At 41.1% G+C, this 20,901-nt stretch overlaps 1 protein-coding gene across 1 annotated transcript in view; it reads left to right on the top strand.

The window, feature by feature from the left end:
• The window catches only part of COL4A6 (collagen type IV alpha 6 chain), a 153,550-nt gene that overhangs the window by 57,783 nt on the left and 74,866 nt on the right, over window positions 1-20,901 (top strand). The window contains exon 4 of the mRNA XM_075573449.1: window positions 1,993-2,076. Within this exon, the coding sequence (XP_075429564.1) occupies window positions 1,993-2,076 (84 nt within the window). The remainder of the gene's footprint in view (window positions 1-1,992; window positions 2,077-20,901) is intronic.

Here is a 20,901-nt window from a genome sequence, read left to right as displayed (position 1 = left end):
CAGGAAGCCCCTCCCCCCACCCCCCATCTTTACTTAAACATATATATTTTTTAATCTTCTTGGTTTGTCATTGGTCCTTCCGATGCCAATAATGAATGTATAGCCAACCTTATACAAATTCATATTATTTCCCTCAAGGAAAAAGAAAAGAATGTATTCAATACATCATCCTGAATATAGTTAGTAACCTGGGGAGCCTAGAGGTAAAGCACCAACAAGACATAACAAGAACATATCGCTTCCCTATCTGTCATCTCAGACGATTATAGTTTGAGCATCCATAGTCAAGCAGAGGTAGGCGGTTTTGTAGCCGTTTTGCACATGGTTTTCTAAGCCAACCTAATGCATCCAATCAGTAATTTTCCATCACTCTTAGACAAAGAAAGAAAAGTGGATTAAACCAAGCTTAATAGCCCCTGTTCAATATGCTGTGGCGTTACCTTCCCCCGGTCAGGCCAGTTTTAAGATCTATTCATTTGAATGTTGTTATATATGAAGTTTAAGGAAGGGACCCCACGCTATCTTTTGCGATGATGTCTGCAGAAGAGCCATGTGCAGTCTTCAAACATTATGCATAAGAAGAACCCCTGTGTAGAATGTCCATGTTAGAGTCACACATTCTACCATAACAGTATTGCATCGATTGCATGACATGTTGAAAGAGCTGCAGCAATTGCACCTAAACAGCTGTCCCACTTTTTAATCTTGTCTGTAACTGTTACATACGCCTATAACATATTATCTCTAACTGTCCATGAAATGTCTTTAAACATAATGTATAATTTAATGTAACTATGTATTGTCATCTTAACTCTGTGCCCAGGACACGCGTGAAAACGAGAGGTCACTCAATGTATTATATCCTGGTATAACATTTTTATAAGTTAAAGCAAAACTTGAGATTTAAATAATATCATGTTTGCTAATTCATCTAAACGCCGTCCTGTAATCAGTTCTGTTATTCGCATATATTTATTCATTAAATATTAGATATTTTTTTTTTAGCGTTTATAACTTTTTCATCTCTTAATAGTTGTGGGCGACCACATGATAGGGGCAAGTTGGATAAATACTTTTATTTCCTTTACACATGGCTTAAGCAAACACACCTTGTGAGAGATTGGGACACTAGCCCAATGCTGGAGAAAATCTAGACTTCTATTAAACCAGCTTTAAGATTACAGGATGAGCTATGCACAAAGGTCACCAGTATATAGTGTGGGTATGTATGTATATATGTATATGTATGTGTATATATATGTATGCGTATATATTTGTGTATGTATATATATATATGTATATGCATATATATGTATAGCAAATGGAAATATTACTGTATGCTCATTTGCATGTCTTACACAGGTCTGTAACCCTGCCTTTTGCCATTATCACCCAGCACACAGGACTTCCACTGCAGCAAGGGATTCTGGGAAATGACATGCAAATGAGCACACAGTGCCACCTTTTGCTTCAAAACCATATAACATGGTCCCCTATAAGCTTATGCTTGCTGCCTTTCACAGCTTTGAGCACAGCCTGGGTTAAGATGCATAGCCAGTAAACCCACCCACAGACAGCCGTTTCGACCTTAATGGGTCTCATCAGTGTGGGGTTGGTTATACTGGCTTTGCAAAATAAAGCATGGGATAGGTTTCACCACACTCAGTTAAGTTATGTATGTATATTTATGAATGTCTATAGATAGATAGATAGATAGATAGATAGATAGATAGATAGATAGATAGATAGATAGATAGGAGGAAACATTTTGCATATTTTGCCGCCTCACGGCGTGTGTTGCCTAGGAGGCTTCTTTCATTCCTATATATCATGATGTCATATATTACCAAACACTTGTCAGCGGTGCTTACAGTTCAGGCCCTCACTGTCAGAGTGAAGAGAAACAGGTATTAACGCTGGTGGTGTACTATCTGTGCAGGGTTTGTGGGACTCACAAATGATCTCATATTTCTGTTTTCTTCTTCTTCACAGGGAGGGAAAAAGTCCTATCAGGGGCCATGTGCAGGGCGAGATTGCAGCGGGGGCTGCAAATGTTTTCCAGAGAAAGGCGCCCGGGTAAGTTGTTATTTTGGACGGAAACTATTTGCATCGAAATCTTATCTCTTGCTCCTTTTACAAAACACATCTGGAGAAACGCGAGTCCAATAACATGATGCATCTGCGGTGCGGATGGAGAGCAGCTGTGTATTCGCGCGGCCCCTCAGCTGAACAGGAGGTTCGGCAACACATGTTCTCGTCCATGCGTCAGCCTCTGTATAGTTGTCATGCTATTCGTTCAGCAAACGGCAGAGCAGACACTGGCTTGGTTTTACATTAACAAAGGGATGCTGAGCCGCTCTGGTTAAATAGCCCTGCCATTGTAGTCAGTGTTGTATGATGGACACCCCCACCCCACCACCACCATATATGCACCGTGTAATTTCAGCATATGTCCTCCGATAACCTTTTTGTGGCACAAGCTTGTCAGAGGACCTGAGAACAAGGGTTGAACTGATTATTCCTCTTAAATCAATTTTCCCAATGTTGAATTATTCTTGTTCTGTCCAAAACATCCATAGCAGTCTTTGTATATGCAGTGCCACTGCCATGTTTATACCAGTGTCCCTGCCACGTTTATACCAGTGTCCCTGCCACGTTTATACCAGGGGCCAGGTACGTAGCTCTGTAGAACAGAGGTGGACAACTCCAGTCCTCTAGGGCCACCAGCAGGCCAGGCTTCAGCACAGGGGGCTAAATTAATGGCTCAGTCGAAGAGTTTTCTACAGCACAGGTCTTTGACTGAGCCACTGATTGAGCAACCAGTGCTGAAGCAGGGATATCTTGAAAACGTGACCGTGAGCACTGGAGTTGGCCGCCCCGGCTGGAGAAGCAGAACCTGGGGAATCTGCTCTTTGTCCTGCCCCTCTCATTTTTACAGTCCTATTTCTATGGAAGGATCAGGTTATTCATGGCCGGAATCGCATCTAAATGTTTGTCAAGTGAAGTGCAAGACATTCTTGATATTATTTCTTAATGACTACACCACAATGGCAAAGATAGCTTGTGTTCAGTGAAAGATGCCACAGCTGCTCTCCCTAACCTTGGACGCCGGCAACATCCGCATATCTGCCTTTTCATATGGTCAGGGACCGACACGGTTGTTTGAACTGGCTGCAAAATTGTTGACATTACACTTAAAACTCTTGGCATCCCCTTTTGTTGGATTGTCACATAGATTTGGGGCTGTTTTCACAGTAGACCTGAGAACCCAACTTGCGTGTTCATCTCTTTCTTGCAGAACAGAATTCCATCAGCCTTCTCAGTCCACTGATCTTTGTGTGGATTCTTCTAACTTTTTGGGGGGAATCACAAAAGTCCTTCCTATGTATAAAACACATCATGCAGGTTATTTAGAAAGGTCTCCCATTTTATAAACTGGGTCAAACCCAGTGCAATTTAATTGCCCCAGATGTATCCAAATACAAATTTCCGATTGCCTTCAATGGAATTCCTTTTCTTTTATAAATGCAATGATTTTTTTGGGGGCAAAGTTTTGCAACTTTTGCCAATAAACCCCTATAACTGCAACCCTTCCGAAACCTGTGTTCAAGTTGCAAATGTGATCAATCCAGCAAAGATTCGGTACTTTTAAAACCTCTTAATCTGATTAACAGCAAACGGCACTGCGCTAGTGGGAGCTTAAAGATTTACCATTCCAGGGACAAAAATGAAAGGAATTCGTTTTATGTTACAAAAGTTCTGAAATGGAGGGGGAAAAAGGAATAACCACCAATTATCCCGATTCCCATGTAATTGTGTAAGAGCGAAATTGTTGGTTAGTTTATAATAGTTGCAGCACATGCTGTTACAGTGCAATAAAGTATATGATCATGGCATTCAATGCGTAATATACGGTTAGAGAAATAACTTTACCATAGTTACTATTTACTCTGGGCAATTTAGCCGCTTGGAAAAGAAAGAATGTTGGAATTGCATTAGACAATATATCCTTTCACTAAATTATCAAGTTTACCAAAACGTACACTTTGAACGCGTCAAAGCAGCTTGTCACCCATTTACTTGGTCCTAATTGCATTGGTGACATGGAAGATAATTTGGAAAGATGTAGTGAACCACAATTTTTGAATTCATGAATTTTAGATAAGGATATTAAAATAGATCCATTTTTTTCATTAAGTCTTATTCTTCAGTGAAATCTAATGTACTGTATTGGAAACCTTGAAAATGTGTTTCTATAGAATTGGAAATGGAGCGGGAGAGAGATAAACAGTGTGTGTGTGTGTGTGTGTGTGTGTGTGTGTGTGTGTGTGTGTGTGTGTGTGTGTGTGTGTGTCTTTATTTGTGACCTCCATCACATGGTTACTACTTTGTTGTTTTGTGTATTATGTATTGAAGTGAATAGCCATTCAATAAACACATGAGATTACATGAAAGCTTCCTTCAGCTCTTCCCAGGCACCTGAATGTAATACAATGCAAAACACTGCAGAAACAAAGGATTGTGGGATATTGGCATGCAAATATTCCCCAAGCTTCTTGATCCTTTCACAGAGATGTCCTAAATGCCACCGCTCAGTTTAGTTTGGGGAAAGGAAGAGCAAAAACAGAGGTGTTTAACCTTTTAGGGCTCATGAGAATGCAGGTCAAGCCACAGTTTGGTAAAATGTTCAATAGCAATTCATCCTTCAATGCAAATGGACATTGTAACAACATTGGATACCTGAGGTAGGTTAACTGTGATTGTGGTGGCTTCTAACTGCAAGCAGCTTTGCCAAGTGTCTAAAAGAAGACACTGTTTTTCCATTGCTCTTCTTTACTTGTTCTATTCAAAACGTAACAAAGGGAACTTTATAACATGCTGGGTGGTCCCTATATATGTGTACAGTTCACTGCATAGGTTAAGAAAAAAGTATTTAAACAAGGCAAGGGTATGTGGTTTAAGAAAACATTGTAAACTTGAATGAGAAAGTAATACGTAAAGACGTATGCCAACAGTTTATTTTATACGGCATGCATAATTGTGGTAAAGGAGAATTAGGTACAATTATGCTTGATATGAATATAAGGTGAATGGAGCTACAGTTCTAGAAATTGATATTATATCGCAATTAGTACAGCGACAAAGGTTTTTATTATCTCACCCATGCATTGCAAGATGGCCGACCAAACCAAAAACACACAAAAAGGGACATTTAAAAAAAAAAAGACTTTTAGGGGCCTATGCAGTAAGCGTTCATAAGCCACTTATCAACCACCTATCACCCAAAATGCCTACTGCTATTCAGTAAGCGGTGATAAGTGGGTGACAAAAGACTGAATCGCCGCTTTTCGGCATGTTCATAAACTCACGCAATTCTAGTACCACTCTAGAATGGTGATTTTATCAGAAAATCCTCACGCCAGAAAAAGTTGGTGTAAAGTTGTTGGAAACCTGCAGAGAAGCGGCGAGATGGGACTTAGAATTTTTTTTTTTTCCTGCATAGGATTGATGCTGAGAATCTCTAGAGCTAATATCCATTAATATTAGCATTAATATTAGCACCAGAGACCCCTGGCATGAATCCTGTGCAATAAAAATGCATTTACAGTAAACTTCATTACCATAGCCTCAGGGACGCCCTACTTCCCGAGATACAGGCCCCCTATGGGGGGGCCAGTATCTCCTATGCATTTAAATTTCCACGTCACATGACCATGGGAATAAAATGCATAGGAGATACCGGCACCCCATAATGGGGCCTGTATCTCGGGAAGTAGGGGGTCCCCGAGGCTGAAATCAATGCAGTTCAGCTCAGGAGACACCCTGCTCATCTAAAGTATTATCAAAATTAAAATGTATACATATGCATTTCGGGCGATATTTGCACAGGGAGAGATGGCTCTTTCAGAGCAGCTCTCTCTGCAGCAGATACAACTCACCGGGTAAGGCCTTTTCAGAGGGTCGTTCAGCAGATCACCGGCTAATCGCCCGTTTTGTGAATTTTGCTATGACAGGTAATGAAGGCTTTCTGAATACGGTGATTCCAACGCTCATAAAAACGGTGATTTAAATGGGCCGGTGATTTTTTTTAATGAACCTTTAGTGCATGAGGCCCTTAGATTCAATGCTGGGGAAGCAGCATGAAATGTATCGTAGAAAATGAACCATTTAAAAATACGGCGTTTAGCCTTTTGTAAATTCAGTGCTGTTTTGGCACCGTTTTTGCCCGGGAGGTTTTCATCCAGGAGATGGGCATAAATAACATACACTGAGTTATAAACTAAAAAAAAAAAATGTTGGTATATGGTTTGGTAAAACCTCAATTCCTTACCGAGACCAAGAATCAGTGATCTGAAATGTTAATATCATAGTTGAAAAAAATGTTTACAAAATTGTTGGGGTGCCTGGCATCTTTGGACATTTTACACAATTTAGCTTGAATAACAACTACCCAAAACAAGACCTGGTTCTTTAGCCTCGTTGGGGATCTTAGTCGAGCTGAATGTCTGCCGCTGTGCCTGTTAATTCCGGAACCATCTTTAAAACAAACTGGACATGCCAGTAATATATTTGAAGTGCTTCTCACTTTTCTGAATTCCATATATCAAAGTATTCTGAGAGCACATGAAACAGTAGAAAACACCACTAATGCTCATTGACCCGTGAAGACATATAACAATATATATATTTTTTTTCCAGGCTAGGAGAAATATAATAGCATCTTCAAAATGGGAAGGTCTTTCATCCCTTGATTTATCTCAAACACATGCGTTTGATTAAACCCTTCAACTGCCTGAGCAAACAGCATCTGCAATATCTAATAATCCCTGTTACAACAGTCTGTTTTGTTCAAATTATAATCTCCCTTTGAGAATGCGGCATGTTACAGTGTTTGTGGACAAACCACCTGGCTGACCCGGGCTTCTGCAGTGAGTTATGCTTCCAATGGATACCAGAGCTGGTTATATCAACAGCTGGGACCTGGGTTTACATTTAGTCTGGGAACAAGCTGGAGAGGTCAATACATTTTTTTTTTTTGAATTATCCTTCTTGGAAACCTTTTGCTTCTTATCTCTCCCTTAAAAAAAATCTGCAGTTGTGTTGACAGGTAAATACATTAACATCAGACTTTAAGGGTAAAGGGTGCAGATGTCCATGGCCGGAGGAAGCGTGCAGTTCTGCGAGCTGTTGGGTTCAGCTGTGCATGGTGGGTTCTGATGGGCACCTTGTGTTACAATGTATCCAGATTGCAGATGTGCAACACTGCGCCAAATGCATCGGCGGAATGTTAAGAGTTTTTTCCCCCCTTTGGCCGGGAAACATTTCGACAAGACTCAAAAATGTTTGCCAAATTAGCAATCTTTCAGCAAAATATCTCCAGACAGTGAGCGAAACATGGTGTGGGCATCCTATTTATAATCTCTGAATTAAACTAATCTAGCGACTTTAGAGAATTTCGCAAATTAGCATAGAAAAGGAAATTGCAATACAAAGTGACTTAATGGTTGTCGAATGGTTAGGAAACATTGACTCAGGCGCGGCTTTTTTGGCGACTAAAAAAAGAGTACGTTTTGCACGGTTCTCAACTTCTAATCCCCAAAGTGTGTTTTGACACAATGCTCCATTTTTTGTAGCAGCGTTGTGTCATATATAAGAACAGCTGCTAACATCTGATCCCAAATTTTAGACTTATGCCTCTTCAGATATGGCGGGTTGTCTTGGCAAATAAAAGGGTCAAAAGAATAGAGCAGAGAGAAGCAGCGTGGGATACACCTCATTATAATATGTACATTCAAAGGAAACAAAGAAGCACACTGCAAATTATCGTGTAGTATATTAGGATATAATAAATGAAAAAGGTGTGGAACGCACATACAGAAATTAAAGATAAAAGGTGCTTATTACAAATCTTATGGGGGGGGGGGGGGTGGGACAATGCCACGGAAACTCTCTCCGACGTCCTGTGAAGCTGTATGACCGGCGTTTTGTCCTGGCTCATTCACGGGTGCGCCGTTTGTTCAGAAATGTGACATCAGTCAGGATTACCGGAGAGAGACCCACAGTTCACAGATAAAGTTCTGGCGTTAAACGTCCACATTTAAATGTGTTAAGAAAAACTCTTTAATTGCAGAAATACCCTTTTCATGTGGGATACAGGTATATAGAGTCTGTATATCACAGGGGGCACAACGTAACATTTTCTCCCCACTTCAAAATATTTCAAGCTGAAGTGCAATCTTTTATGTAAGAAGGTCAAGTAACAGCATATTTATGTATATAATGATCCATACTGTGATAACCTAGACCTAATGTTCAGAAACAACAAGAAGTTTAAATCAAACTGAAATGTAACTTTTATTGATACATATAATAAAAAAACCATCGGAATTGAGTTTCGGATTTTCTCCTTTGGAGATGTGCGGGTCTCCCTCGTTCCTCCGTTCCTTTTTTGGAGGCTCAGTATGAGAAATGAACCAGGCAGAGAGAGAGAGAGAGAAACTTTTACAAGAGGAAAATGAAAAATAGATTCTCCCCAAGGAGTAAAGAGAAATCTACCCCATGGAGGCACGAGAGGATGTACCAAAAATAAAATATATTTTTATGAGTTTTAGGGAATATTAAAGATATATTGAGGTTTTCGTTGTTTATCCAATCGGCCTGTAGAGGTGGGTATTTAAGAGGCCATAGCACAGGATAGAAACATTTCCTGATAGTGTCAAGTTGTATAGCCACGAAACGCGTTGGATGATACTGCTGACTTGACCGGATGATGAGAATGGGACATTTGGCTGTTTCGCCGTAACTGAATCATGGCAGCGTCAGTAAGTTGCGGTGAAGCGCCGGCGGTCGTCTGGTCATGGCGAAATGGCTACGACCAAATATTCTAGACCAGGGGGGCAAAAACTTTTTTCCCTGCGCCTCCCTACCGGCAGTCCCCTCACTCCCGCGCCCCCCGCCCTAACCCCCACTTACCTGCGCTCCGGCGTCATGACGTCACGTTGCATAGCAACGTGACGTCACATGACCTTGCGGCGGCATTTTGATGCCGCGTTGCCATGGCGACGCAGGAAGGAAGCCGCGGGAGCCTAGGTAAGTAAAGGTTTACAGAGGCCCTGCATCTCCCCCGGCACTTAATTTAAGTGCCTTCGGGAAGCGTGCGGGGCCTCTGTAAACCCCGCGCCACCCCCCCCCCCCTGCTGGCAGTCTCGCGCCCCTCCCCCGTGGGTGTCGCGCCCCCCAGTTTGCGCACCGCTGTTCTAGACCACCTGTTGGTGGCGCTTGTGGACTGGAGTTGGCCACCCCTGGAATAAGGGTCAAATGACCTCTACCTTTCCCCATTTTCTGTATTTCTTTCAAAGTTATCGACAGGATTAAAACCCTGGCATTTTTTCCCCTGTAGGATTAGCATTAACACCATTAGAAATCTCCTTTAGTCATGTGCCTTTGAAAGGCATTCTGCGTGACTACACCCAAAGCAGGACCAGGCAGACTGATAGTGTGACCTCACTGTGTTATTTTACTAGCGCAGGAAACAGAGCTTACTCCCATCAATAAAAATGTAAAACAATACGTCGCAGCGAGAGAGAGAGATTTAAATCCCACCACCATCAAACTGAAGCTGGAAACAAGCTGAAGAAGTGCTACAAACACCTCGGTCCATGTTTCACGATCATATCACCAGTCCCTGGCAGCCATGATGTCCTATCCCAGAGACCTGACGCAGAAAAGAAAAGGAGACAGCTTTGTAACTCAGAGAGATCCTCCTTATTAAAATTTGTAAAAACAAAATGCTTGAATATCCGGGATTGTACCTTTTAAAGCAATAATTCAAGTGCATTTTTTTAAAAACATTTTTTGTTTCTATAGCAACCATTTACAAAGTCCCACCCCCTTCTCCTTCTGACAGGCTCTGGCTCTTGAGCCCTGCCCTCTCTCTAGCAGCGAACCAATTGCATCTAGTCCATCTGGTCACATGATCTTCCACGCAGAACTTTGCATTCTGGGTAATGTAGTCCAGCAATAACTGAATTAAATAGCCCTGAGCAAAGTGCAGAGTCGGTGTGCAGATTGTATTGATGCTCATATTGAATGGAAAAAATATAATATCTGAACTGCAGCTTTAACCCCATTCATTTCCGCTCCGGGGGACCCCCTGCTGCCGGAGATACTAACCTCCGTAGGTGGTGCCGGTAACCACTCCGCTCGGCTAGCTGGTATCATGTAGTGGTGGAGTTTTAAAGCTCCCACACCCTGCTGGCCAATAGGAAGACGTGACATCATCGTGGTCCGTTTCCTATTGGCCCACGTGATGTGGGAGCTTTAAACTTTTACACCCCAGCTAGCTCAGCCGGAGCCCCCTGCTTCAATCCTGTGTAAATAAAAATGTTAAAAACAAAAAAGCACTTGGATATCTTCTATAAGTGACAGAAGATACAACCCTACATAAACAGAAGAGCTATATATATATATATATATAAACCTATGTAAACAGAAGAGCTATATACTGTATATATAAACCTATGTAAACACAAGAGCTATATATATATATAAACCTATGTAAACACAAGCTATATTTGAAGGGAGTTTGTGCTTTGCAATCTGTGCCCAATCCCGTGCATTACTGCGTCTTTACCTGACCTGTATCTGCGCATGGATTTCATGGTGTGCGCCTTATGATCTTTTTAGGGCCTCATTACAAGCCTTATCTTGCTCGCTAACCTCCTAGTATTTAGACAGAAACAAGCAGATTTCACCACGTTACTGGCGGTGTGCAGTATTTCTGGGTACCGCAGGGATGGCCAGCTCCAGTCCTCAAGAGCCACCAACAGGTCAGGTTTTCAGGAAATCCCTGCTTCAGCACAGGTGGATGAATCAGTTAGTCAGACGTTGACTGGCCAACTCCAGTCCTCAAGGGTCTCCAACAGATCAGGGTTTACGAATATCCCTGCTTCAGCACAGGTGGCTCAGTCTTTGACTGAGCCACTGATTGAGCCACCTGTGCTGAAGCAGAGATATCCTGAACACCTGACCTGTTTGTGGCCCTTGAGGACTGGAGTTGGTCAGCCCTGCTTTAGGGTGTCAAGGGAGATTATATGTACTTATCACAACTGGGGAAAAAAACATACAGTTGCCAAATGTATGATAAAGTTTCCATGTGTTTATTTTTATGGGGTTTAAAGCAATATAAACCAAATATATATTGTTTAAATATGTGTTTTAGAAATTATAGACAAACAAAAATAAAGAATTTTAGCCATATCGGGCCCATATTCACCAAAGAGTGCTAAGCATAAGCTGAATGGGAGCCAGGTCGTGCTAAAGCTTTGCACTCTTTAGTGAACACGAGCGTGCTAATTATTTTATGTGGAAAAGGGGGGGGAAAGTTTTTTAGCGTATAAAAGCTTTTGAGCCTCAGAAAGCCTGAAGAAGAGCCGCGCAAGGCTTGGAAGCATGTAAACTATAAAACTATACTTTTTAGTGAAATAAAAAATAACATATTACCTGTTGTTTCCCCCCCCCCCCCCCTTTTATAAATAATAGTTTAGTATTGCATCTTTAACTGCTTCAGATCTGTGTGTTTACTGCTTCTTTCTCCAGCACTTGAAGAGTTAAGGTGATTTACGTACATACAGGCGTGTGACGACTTCCATTAACTGTGAGAAAGATCTATTTTTACCTGACCGGGCAGACTTGTGGTTGCAAAAAATAGCTGTGTTGGTTAGAGACCAGAATACCACAATATTTCTGGAAACGAATGACTACAGATACACATATACACACAGTCATACATACACATATATACACACACACATATATACACACAGTCATACATACGTTTCCTTTCTGTACTGCATTACATGAACACCAACTGAACTGGGTGCAACTGTCTGTTATAATTATATACATTGCTTTAATGGAACATTATCAATCCGAATGGCAGCTAATGGGTGTTAATCTCCTAGCAGTGTCCTGATTTTCACACATTTCGCAGTGAAGCGGCACAGAGAGACCGCTAAGAAAAGCACAGATATAGCAACATATTGAGGAATGGTCCTGCCGCTGCAGTTTTTATTGACGTTGCCAAGTAAGTTGCAGAGAGCCATGAGAAGTAGTGAGCGAAGGTTCCTGAGCAGGCATAATAAGCATGTAGGGATCCGTGTTTAAATGGATGAGAAACAAAACGTGACACAGTGTTACTCTGGTCCACAAAGCTCTGTTATTGACTTAGCGAGGCGTTAACTAACGTACGTACAAAGCTCACTGACACCGAGTTACGTGCTGTTTGCAGCCGCAACGAGCCCCAGCGTCACTATAATGGACATTAGGGCTGATGGTATGGGAAAGAGGTGTCCCCTCTAACAGTGCAAATCCACAGAGCTCCGGTATAGTTAAGGCACAGAGGTAACAGTCCGCTACTGAGGTCAGACCTAAATGTGGCAGTAACTCTGTCCTGACACTGAAATATGGGTGAGAGAGAGGTGGAGAGGGACAAGAGGAGAGGGGAGAGAGGAGAGGTGGGAGAGAGAGAGAGAGAGCGAGAGAGTGAGAGAGATGAGAGAGGGATGAGAGAGAGAGGGAGGTGGAGAGGGATGAGAGAGAGAGGGATGAGAGAGAGAGGGGGAGGTGGAGAGGGGAGAGAGAGATGGGGAAAGGGAGAGAGGGAGGAGATAGATACCCGGGAGATATATTAATAGAAGTCATTAAAATATACATGTTCTCCCAGGGGCTTTTCCTGCCTGTCTCATGTGCAACAAAAGAATTGTATTTAATTGTAGTTGTTCTGAAACTGACGATAAAGTATTGTGATGCCCCCTTAAGTGGAGAACTGTATTTACTTAAAAAATAAATGATGATGTATCTCAGTGCCCTCCTTTTTGAGCTCATGTGTCTCTCGCGTTGTTTCAAGGTTAGTTTGAGGGGATATATTATATATAGCACTTGGAACTCAAATAAAATAAGACTCTTTCTCCCTCTCCAGCAAAACCCATGTTTCAGTCTCCGGACAGAACCAGCGCCACCTTTAGGTGAGACAGGTGTAATGCGAGCTGTGTTAAGCTAACGCAAGGCAGTGCTAATTTAACATGGCATTAACTCTGTTCCAATGAGATCAGTAACGGTCGTTGTTTTTGCATATAATTAGGTTTGTGAATTGGCGTTCACTCCATGGAAACATACGGTCCGTTGCTGGTTTTAATAACATGACATTCTGAGCCCTGAGGTAACGGAGTTTTATGAATAAGGACCTGTTAGTGCTCATTTGCATGTCATTACCCAGAATCCCTTGGCTGCAGTGGAAGCATTGTATGCGGAGAGACGTCAACAAGCGGAAACTTTCTGAAGATCTAGTAAGGCTGAATCTAGGCAGCACTGCAGCAAAGTAAGGTTGGGCAATAGAAAATAAATTGCCATTAAAATATTTATCATTAGACTTAATATTTATCACAATAAATATCTGTTCAATTGAATTAAAAAAAAAAACATCAGTAACTGTTTACATTAATTCAAAATCATTTGTCCATAACGAATGTAAAAAAATAGGCCATTTGAAAGGTATTTCGTTTTGAAATGTATGACAGATTAAATAAATTTTACATTTCTAAAAGTATAAAAAATCAAATAAAACACATTTACTCCCTCTGAAACAATGAGAGATGGGTGTGGGGAAAGGGTTAGGGGAAAAGGGGGCAAATGTTACCTCCAGGGGAAAGAGAGGTGCCCGGTTACATGGGGCTGCCTCTGTGGAAGCTGCTGTGTTTTAAACTGCTTGTTATCAGCCGTCCTCAAAAAATGAATGACTTCCGCGTCTGACTGATGGTCAAAATTCAATATTGACTTATCGGCAGCACCTACAACTGCGCTATATCGTCCAACTCTGCTTCACGGAACGGTATTTTCTAGTATTATATTATCTTATATCTTATATTATATATTCCTTCTCTATACATATCATATTTTAAATATATGTATTATTTGGGAGGTGCCAGCATACTGCACAACACAAGTGGGGGTTAAAGTAGCAAAACGTGAAATCTTTAATGTATTTTTTTTTTAAATAAATCAGTTCTGTAGTATTAGATAATAGTCACAGTTTAAAAAAAAATATATATATATATATATTTGTTTTTTAATTCAATTCTTAATGCCATTTTTAATGAGTTTTAAAGCATCCTTTGATTTCTGTAGCAGGTTTAGCCCACCTCCCCAGCAGTGCAAGATCTTTGCAACACTTTCCTATTTGTGATCATTTGTTGACAATATTCCCAGCAGTTTTAAGCTGTAAACTGTAACAAAAGATAATGTTACCTTAGTAATAGCAGGATACATTGTAGCTGCCGAGTAACACTGACTGAAGTATTGATTGAAACTGAAAGGTGGCCATTAAGTTAGGCACACAATCAGGATTTTTACAGATTTATAACTGGATCCCCAAACGATTGCCGGCTTAGGTAAGCATGTAGAATTATACACGGTCCAAGGAGGGACCGTAACGTTGATCCTACATTAACCGCTCATGTTTATATCAAGTCCTCCGAGCGCTGACTATCGCTTTACTTATCTGAACAGCACTTTTTGTGGAGGATTTCAGCGCCCGGGGGAAAATTTATTTATTATTTATTTATTTCTAAAATATTTTACCAGGAAGTAATACATTGAGAGTTACCTCTCGTTTTCACGTATGTCCTGGGCACAGAGTAAAACAAATAATACATGGTTACAAGTACAGTTACATAAATGAACAGGGTATACATTATATACAAGACATTGCATGCACAGTTAAAGAAAATATATGTTATGGGCGTATGAATGACAGCTGAATTAATGGGGGGGGGGCTCCTCCGAACCCACTCTTTCTCTATATTCATTTTTTCTGAAGATAAGATGTCTTACTAGTAAATGGGATGTACATATATAACTCATACCACGTATAGGAATCCCAATGCTTTAGGCTAGGCAGATACCGCAGAAGAGTTTTGAATTCTCAAATTCTTTAGGACATACTTCTTATTCCCATGATGTTTGATTTACCCTCAAATGCAGGTTTCAGGACAAACTTTAGCGAACATGTCCAGACAGCTGGAGAACAAAGACCATGCATATCTCTACAAGGTCAACTTCAATTGGCTGACACCATTGTACATACATATTTTCTCGTTCCCTTTATGCTAACGGTGTTATTGAATAGGCATTAATTGAGACGTATGTAGGTAGTGGTATTGTGCGGAGTGGCGTTTGGAATTTTAGCTCGCAGCTAAAGTCTTTCCCTGACCCCCAATATTTGGTGGCTTCTTGTTGCAATCAGGGACTTTTGTCTTGACGAAAAATACAGGTACTTGCTGGCACTTGTACGATAAGACAAGGTTTTGGATCATTTAGTCCAACTTTGCACAGCTGTTTTTTTATTTTTATTTATTTAATGAATAAAATGGGATTGTTTCCTTGACACTGATAAATGTAGCAGTACAGTACTTGCGTCTCAATGTAAGGCTCGAAACTTTATACCCTGTCCTTAATAAAGCACTGTTCATATGTGAAACACGTTGTTTTTATGCCCGTATTAATTATATTTTTCTATGATGTAATATAGCATTTTTCTGTGGCAGTGTCATTTCTGTGTTTTTCTGTGCTGTGTTCTGCCTTTGTATTTGGGGACTTTATAAAACACTATTTCTATGAAACAGTTTAACAAAATGTAAACCGCTTTTGCTAAAACAAACCCCTTTAATTGACAAGATGCCAGCGCTTCCACGTTTGAAACGGAGGCTAAAGATGTGACTTAGTACATTACTATCATATTGTTTTTATATTATGGGCTGAAGAAGTAGAAAATACCACACTTGGATGCAGAAAACAAAAAACATGATGTACTTGACTCCCCCCCCCCCCCCAAACATTGTGTGCTTTTATGTTTTCTGCACCCAATTGCAGTGAAAATGAATATACAGCATCGAGCTGTTACAGTGGCACTGATCACTGAGTGCAGTTGTTTTTATGGTGATATACGGGTGATTTCAGGACACCTGTGACATACCTACACAGAGGATACCAGACCGGATGCCTTTGTATCTACCTTACATGAAGAAGGGGATGTCCTGTGAGTGTGCTGATCAAGTATCTACACGTACCAGGGCGAAAGGTTTAGCTCAGTGGGAAGCTCAGTATCACAGTGCGAATGTCACTGCCTCTGACTTAGTTAGAATACCAGTATCATTTCTCCTTGTATTCTTGGGCTTGGGCCTGCCATTGTATCAGGCACCAAAATTAAATAGTGCGCTCTGTAGGGCAAGAACTTACTGTGCCTGCACAATTATATGTTTAGCGCTATGTACATTGTCAGAGAATAATAATTCATATTAATAATATTAATAATAATAATTAATATTATTAATACAAAAGGAAGTCATCATGAACCATGTCATTCTAGCAATGGCATTTGTGTGAATGTTGCTCGGAAGAGAAACATCTATAAACAACTGGATAATGTTTTATCTTTATGATCCATTAGTGTAAGCCTCTCGCGCAAAACAAAAAACCTCCCTGGTCCATTTGGTGTTCTGTATGGTGTTCTAACAGACGAACCGACAAACCGCAGAAGATATCAGGTCAGATTTCCGGATATCCCTGCTTCAGCACAGGAGGCTCAATCAGTTGGTTAGTCGTTGACTCGCCAACTCCAGTCCTCAAGGGCCACCAACAGATCAGGGTTTACGGATATCCCTGCTTCAGCCCAGGGGACGCAATCAGTGGCTCAGTCTTCGACTGAGCCACTGATTGCGTCCCCTGGGCTGAAGCAGGGATATCCTGAAAACCTGGCCCATTGGTAGCTCTTGAAGACTGCAGTTGGCTACTCCACGTTTAGATGGGGTGATGGATACATTGATAGATTTACTCATTTACTTTTGAACAATGTGTTATGCAAACTATTTTAAACTCTGTATCAGTATATTTAAAGAGACCTGGTTGTATTGTTACATACCTTCATGTCTTCATCTGAGAAGAGCCGCTGAATGAAATATGCTTATTACTGCCAGTTAGGGCAAGTGGAGTACTAAATGCTACCATCTGCAGGGTGAATTTCCAGTGGCTGACCCTTCATGTCATACCTAATGAATCTAATACTTCAGAGAGCTCCCTTTCTTTTGACAGTCTGTTCTTTAAACTGCAACAGTGCCGATCTGGGCGCTATCACACGGAAATTACCATTTAAGTCAACGGGAGTTTTTGTGCCACGATCGGCACTATCGCAGTTTAATGAATAAACCCCACTATGTATGAAAACGCCCTCCCAAAAAACCAAGAGGACATAAACGAGTACCCTTCACTTCTCCGTGGACCAGAATACACAAGAATGACGCAAATGTTGTATAAAAAAAAAAAGAATAGTTTTTTCATTAAAGAAATATTTTTATACCCACTAATTCCTTAGAAAAATAAATAAATAACAATCACATATCAACAGTTCCCACATGTGGCAAACCCAAAGGGCAGGTAAGTGTACATGGAAAAATATCTATAAATATAGTAGCTAAGCTGAAATTAAATCATACTCCTAAGTAATGATGGGTGAATCCCCCATATCCGTTTCCCGGATTTTCTCGCCATTCACGGTGTAAAATCCGCAGACGGATTTGGTTGGTTTTAATCCACCTGGATGCGTCACAATCCGCCATTGGATACAATCCGTGGATGGATTTGCGATGGTGGCGGGTTCTTATGAATCCTCCATCGGATTGCTGAGTCTCTGTGTTGGTAATAATAATTTAAAAAATCCGCGAAACGCGATTCGGCCATTTTGAGATTGACCCGCTGAAATCCGCAGACCAAAGGAACCGGACGATCCGCTGCGGAACCAAATTTGCCCCAAAAATGTGCCCTTCCCTACTCCTAAGGTAGGTAAACTACTACAACACAGACGAATATAGACACCACACAATATGAAAGGCTCAGCGTCCCAGAGGAGTCCCAGTAATATAGGAATGCCACTTGCAGTAATTACTTTTTATGTTTAGGATGTATTTATGTTTTTGTTTAAGGAACTAGTCTACCTGTGGGTATAAAAACATTTTTTTATACATAATGGTAGTATTTCTTGTGTATTGCGGTGCAATGGGAAGTTAAGAGTTCTTGTTTTTTGGGAGTTTTTTTTCAGCTATATGTATCTATAGACACCTGAGCACCATCGTTATATAGGAAGATACCCCAAGAATGTATTGGTTTCAAGCGTATTTCTTTATTATTTGTTTTAACTAACCTCCTATGTGTGTTTGATGTACAATGGAGGAGGCGTGTCACAGAAAGGTGTATTTTCACATCCCGCGGGTCACTGAATTATGCATCACTGGTCACCAGAGTCTTAGCACTGCAATTAATTGGGACAGTATAATTACGAAGTCCCAAAAGACGTTTCACGCTGATTAGTACCTTTATTAGTGATTTTTTTTTATCGCTACAGAAGAATACATTTTGGGTGAGTAGTGATATTTTACACTGAAGGATCCTTGCCATTCCAACTGACATATTGTGTTGCAAACTGATAACTCCTCTGCAGTAAAAATAAAGGTATACGACCCCAAATCTTCAGCCCTTTTTTAGATACAGTACAGCTCCCAACAAATGATATTTACTTGCTGCAGTCAGTAGACACACAAGAGGATATAATAATAGAGGGACACAGGAGAGGATTTTCATCACACAGGAGAGGATTTTCAGGATACATTAAGGGGCATTATGCAATACTTTGAATAGAAAAATGATATGCTTTTCACTCAGATAAGTCCATTTGCAACTCTGGGTTTTGTTTAGTGTGGGGTCTATTTCTATAGCAGGCAGTTGATTCTCCAGAAACAAAATTGTCATCACCTCACTTACACAGTTTAACTTGGCTGCACATTCTTCCTTTTAAGTACTTAAACATTTACTTTGTAAACATTTACATTTGTCGATTTTCCTCCAGCAGCTTCTCTCTATGAATTCCAGTGGAACATACTTTTAAAGGGCTCTGTACCATTTGAAACAGCTTTTTTGAATTTTGGATTGTTCACTAAAACAGGGGGAGGCTCAACTCCAGTCCTCTAGGGCCCACAACAGGTCAGGTGTTAAGGATATTCCAGCTTCAGCACAGGTGGCTCAATCAGTCCCTGCTTCAGCACAGGTGGCGCAACCAGTCCCTGGCTCAGTCAGTCCCAGCTTCAGCACAGGTGGCTCAGTCTTTGAGCCACTGATTGAGCCACCTTTGCTGAAGCCGGGATATCCTTAAAATCTGACCTTTTGGGTAGGTCTTGCGGACGGGAGCAGCGCGCCCCTGCACTAAAGCACAAAGGAAGGTGGTGTATTTCTACGCAGGTGTGTCCTGTCGGAGCTTGCGAGTATTTCTAACCTCTTAGTGCCAACACTCCTCCCCCATTGTTTTATTGTGTAGCTTTAGGGGGCTCATAAAAATGATTTCAGGAATGCTATTTTTGTGGCGGTGTATTACTGACTCCAATTGAGAAATGAGTTCAGTGTTAACAACCTTAACACATTGTAAAGCAAAGCCCCGTCAGCTCTACCGTGCAGAATATCTGGTAGAAATGTTGAAAACTTGCAATTGGGTGAAAAATTCTTAAAATGTTACCTTTCCCTCTCTGAAATATGGAGAAAAAAATGAAACATGTTGCCATCTTTACCAATTTGTTCATGAATGACATATTGAACAGGGACCTCAGTGGAAAGATGCATTTTTTAGTAACATTTTATAATGCTCTGAACAATAATACTTTAAGTAGTTTTTCTGCTACAAACATATATATGTTTAGATAGAACTTTTGGAAGAATAGGACATACTGCATGTATTAACCTGACTCAATAAATCTACTGGCATTATTCAGACAAAGCAATGACGTAGGTGCTGGGATTTTAGGACCAGTCACGTTGAGGGGTCTCTTTATTGGAACACGAGGACATGGAGCCACAGAAGGGGGCTAAACTTTAGCACGCTTTTACTCCCATTCATATCAATAGCAGCTGAGGCGTCCTAAAGTTAAGCCCCCTTTTGTGGGTTTGGTCCGTGGTTTGGGGTACAGAACATGTGAGAAGTTCCAGCAGCCTGGCCGCTGCACACAAAACTTAAAGTGAAGCACTACCTTTCCCCCACGTATCGATGCTTCGGGTAGGGAGCCGGTGTTGCTGTTCAGGACGTGCTGACAGGCGCATGCGCAAGCTGCCGTTTGTCTATTGGGCGAGGGGAATCAGCGCGTCACTACTGCGGCGGTCTGTAGGGCAGAATAAGTGTCCGTACTCGCAAAGCGAGCGTACGGACGCAGGGGTATGGGGCTATTGAAAATATGTCCTTACTCGCGAGTGTACTTAAAGTGAGTGGCCTTAAACCGGGGTTGTTCGTTCATGGGGATTCCAGGTCCAAAGTGACATCTTCTTGAAAAAGGTTAAAATCTTAAAACCAGAGACATAACATAAAACACAGACAAAGCTCAGTGCACATTGGGGTTCAATATGAGCTTGTAGGTGTTCTGTATGTTTTTTAATTAAAATCTTAGTAGAGCCAGCGGAGGAGCTTGTGTGCGCACACGAAAAACGTGTTTCTGATGCCAGGACTATTAGAAGACACACGTTTGTTTTTGCTAAATCCTCTCCTGCAGGCATCGCGCGTTGGCCATTTCGTGCTGATCTAAACAGATTGGAGCGGAGATCTGACATATGACATTAAGCAGATTTGTGAGTTTACTGTCGGTTTTATAGTATCCATCTCCTTTGTTTTTTTATTATTTTAAACACTACATATATATTTGTAAAACAAAGATCTGGCAAAAAGGTTAACTGTGAAGTAATGTGTGAATGTAGGAGCCATTTGGCAGGAGAAGGTGCTCGAGTTTTTGTCAGGGCATCAATCCTGTAACAGGCTGCTAT

This window comes from Ascaphus truei, chromosome 16 (genome assembly GCF_040206685.1).
Source record: "Ascaphus truei isolate aAscTru1 chromosome 16, aAscTru1.hap1, whole genome shotgun sequence".
NCBI classification, from domain to species: Eukaryota; Metazoa; Chordata; class Amphibia; order Anura; family Ascaphidae; genus Ascaphus; species Ascaphus truei.
The sequence above is the reverse complement of the archived record's forward strand: the minus strand, read 5'-3'. Positions and strand labels throughout refer to the sequence as shown.